Source organism: Myotis davidii, unplaced genomic scaffold, assembly GCF_000327345.1.
Source record: "Myotis davidii unplaced genomic scaffold, ASM32734v1 scaffold586, whole genome shotgun sequence".
Taxonomy (NCBI): Eukaryota; Metazoa; Chordata; class Mammalia; order Chiroptera; family Vespertilionidae; genus Myotis; species Myotis davidii.
This window is the reverse complement of record NW_006296809.1, coordinates 296,292-298,096: the sequence shown is the minus strand read 5'-3', so window position 1 is coordinate 298,096 and position 1,805 is coordinate 296,292. Positions and strand designations below refer to the sequence as shown.

The 1,805-nt window shown below is 70.9% G+C and overlaps 1 protein-coding gene across 1 annotated transcript in view; it reads left to right on the top strand.

Moving 5' to 3' along the window:
• The window catches only part of TNFRSF18 (tumor necrosis factor receptor superfamily member 18), a 27,711-nt gene that overhangs the window by 5,251 nt on the left and 20,655 nt on the right, over positions 1-1,805 (top strand). Inside the window, exons 2-5 of the mRNA XM_006772545.1 lie at positions 270-389; positions 1,212-1,299; positions 1,432-1,631; positions 1,702-1,803. Of these exons, the coding sequence (XP_006772608.1) occupies positions 270-389; positions 1,212-1,299; positions 1,432-1,631; positions 1,702-1,803 (510 nt within the window). The remainder of the gene's footprint in view (positions 1-269; positions 390-1,211; positions 1,300-1,431; positions 1,632-1,701; positions 1,804-1,805) is intronic.

The window sequence follows — 1,805 nt, the reverse complement described above, 5'->3', positions numbered from 1 at the left end:
GCAGGGACAGCTCCTGGCCGCCTGGGTGGGCAGTTTCAGGGCGGGAGGGGGTGGGGGGCAGCCAGGCCTCCTAGGAGGAGTGGGTGTCCAGGAGGGAGGGACCCAGCTGGACGGAGCAAGGCTTCCCGGGTGCCCTCTGCCTCCTCGTGGTGTGGGAGGGTGGGGGCTGCCCTGCCCTGACCCCCTGGCCCTGGAGGCCGGAGAAGTGGGGCGCCCTGTGGAGGGGGGCTCGGCCCGCTGCTGAGAGGGCTGTCCTGTCTCCTGCCCAGCGGAGGCCTGTCCGGAGGGGCGCTGCACGTGCGTCCAGTCCGAGTTCCACTGTGCAGACCCCGACTGCACAACCTGCAAGCACCACCCCTGCCCGCCCGGCCAGGGGGCGAAGGCCTACGGTAAGTCCGCGCCTGTGTCCGTGTGTCCACGCCGCTCCAGCCCCGCGTGGGAGCTCCAGTGGCATAAGGAAGCTCACCCATGGGGGGCGTGGGCATGTCCTCGGGGGTGGCGCCAGCGTCCTGTGTGGCTATCAGGGCCCCAGTCAGTGCGCTTCGGGGAGTTCTTCCCCCGCCCAGCCTGGGCCCCTCGAGGCGGGTCCGAGGAGCAGGGGGCCGTGTTTGTGGGTGTCCAGGGGCTGTCGGTCCTCAGGCCGGGCTCTGACCACACGCAGGGCCTGCATCCACCCTGACCATCTGCGTGGGGACAGCCTGTCCCTGAGCCCCATCTGGGGTCACCCCCTTTTGGGGAGGAACAGCTCAAACCCTATTGGGGCCAGTTTACCTGAGGGGAGGGGCTGGGGTGCAGACTGAGGGGAGCCCTGCTGGTTGGACAGTGGCAGGGTCTGGGTCAACTGGGGCGCCAGCCTCAGCCCCTCCCCTCCCCTCCTGCCCTCTGGCCACTGGACCAAGCGCAAGGCCTGCCTGGCCGGGCCTCTGCTTTCCCCGCTTCTGGCCCCACCTCACACTCTCTACTCCTCCTCATGTCCCCCCAGGGAACCTCCACGCAGACCCCCAACGGTCCCCCCATGGCCTCTGGGTCCCCCCAAGACTGCCTCCCGACAGATGCCTGCCCTAAGCTGAGCACACACCGGCCCTGCTTCTCCAGGCCCTGGTCCCATGGGCATTGGAGCCCTCTGTCTGGGGGATGCGTGTCGGGGTCCACACCCCCCGGCAGCCCCGCAGCCTGTCCACCTGTCTTCCTGTCCATCTGTCTGTCTCCAGGGAATTTCACGTTCGGCTTCAAGTGTGTCGACTGTGCCGCCGGGACCTTCTCCGGGGGCCGCGGGGGCCGCTGCACTCCGTGGGCCGAGTGAGTCCTGGCAGGTCTCCTGGGAGGTCCTGGGGGGCAGGGGGGCTCCTGTCCCTCCGGGCCCAGTGACCCCGTGGGGCGGGGCCGCCGGGCGGCTGAGGGCTGACGAGGGCTCTGTGTCCGTGTGTCCAGCTGCTCCCAGGCTGGGCTTCGCACCATGTTCCCTGGAAACAAGACGCACAACGCGGTGTGCGGTCCGGTGCTGCCGCCGCCTGCTGAGCCGCGCTGCCCGGCGGCCGTCCTGGCCGTGGCCGCCTGCGTCCTGGTCCTGGTGGTGGCCCAGCTCGGCCTGCACCTCTGGCAGCTGAGGAGGCAGCGCGTGTGGCCCCCAGGTCAGTCGTGCCCTGGGGCAGGGGGCGGGCTCCGGCCTGCCCGCTGACCACTGACCGCAGCCCTCCGCAGAGACCCAGCTGCTCCCGGAGGCACCGCCCCAGCTGCCCGAGGACGCCTGCAGCTGCCAGTTCCCGGAGGAGGAGAGGGGGGAGCCGCTGTGGGAGGACCAGGGC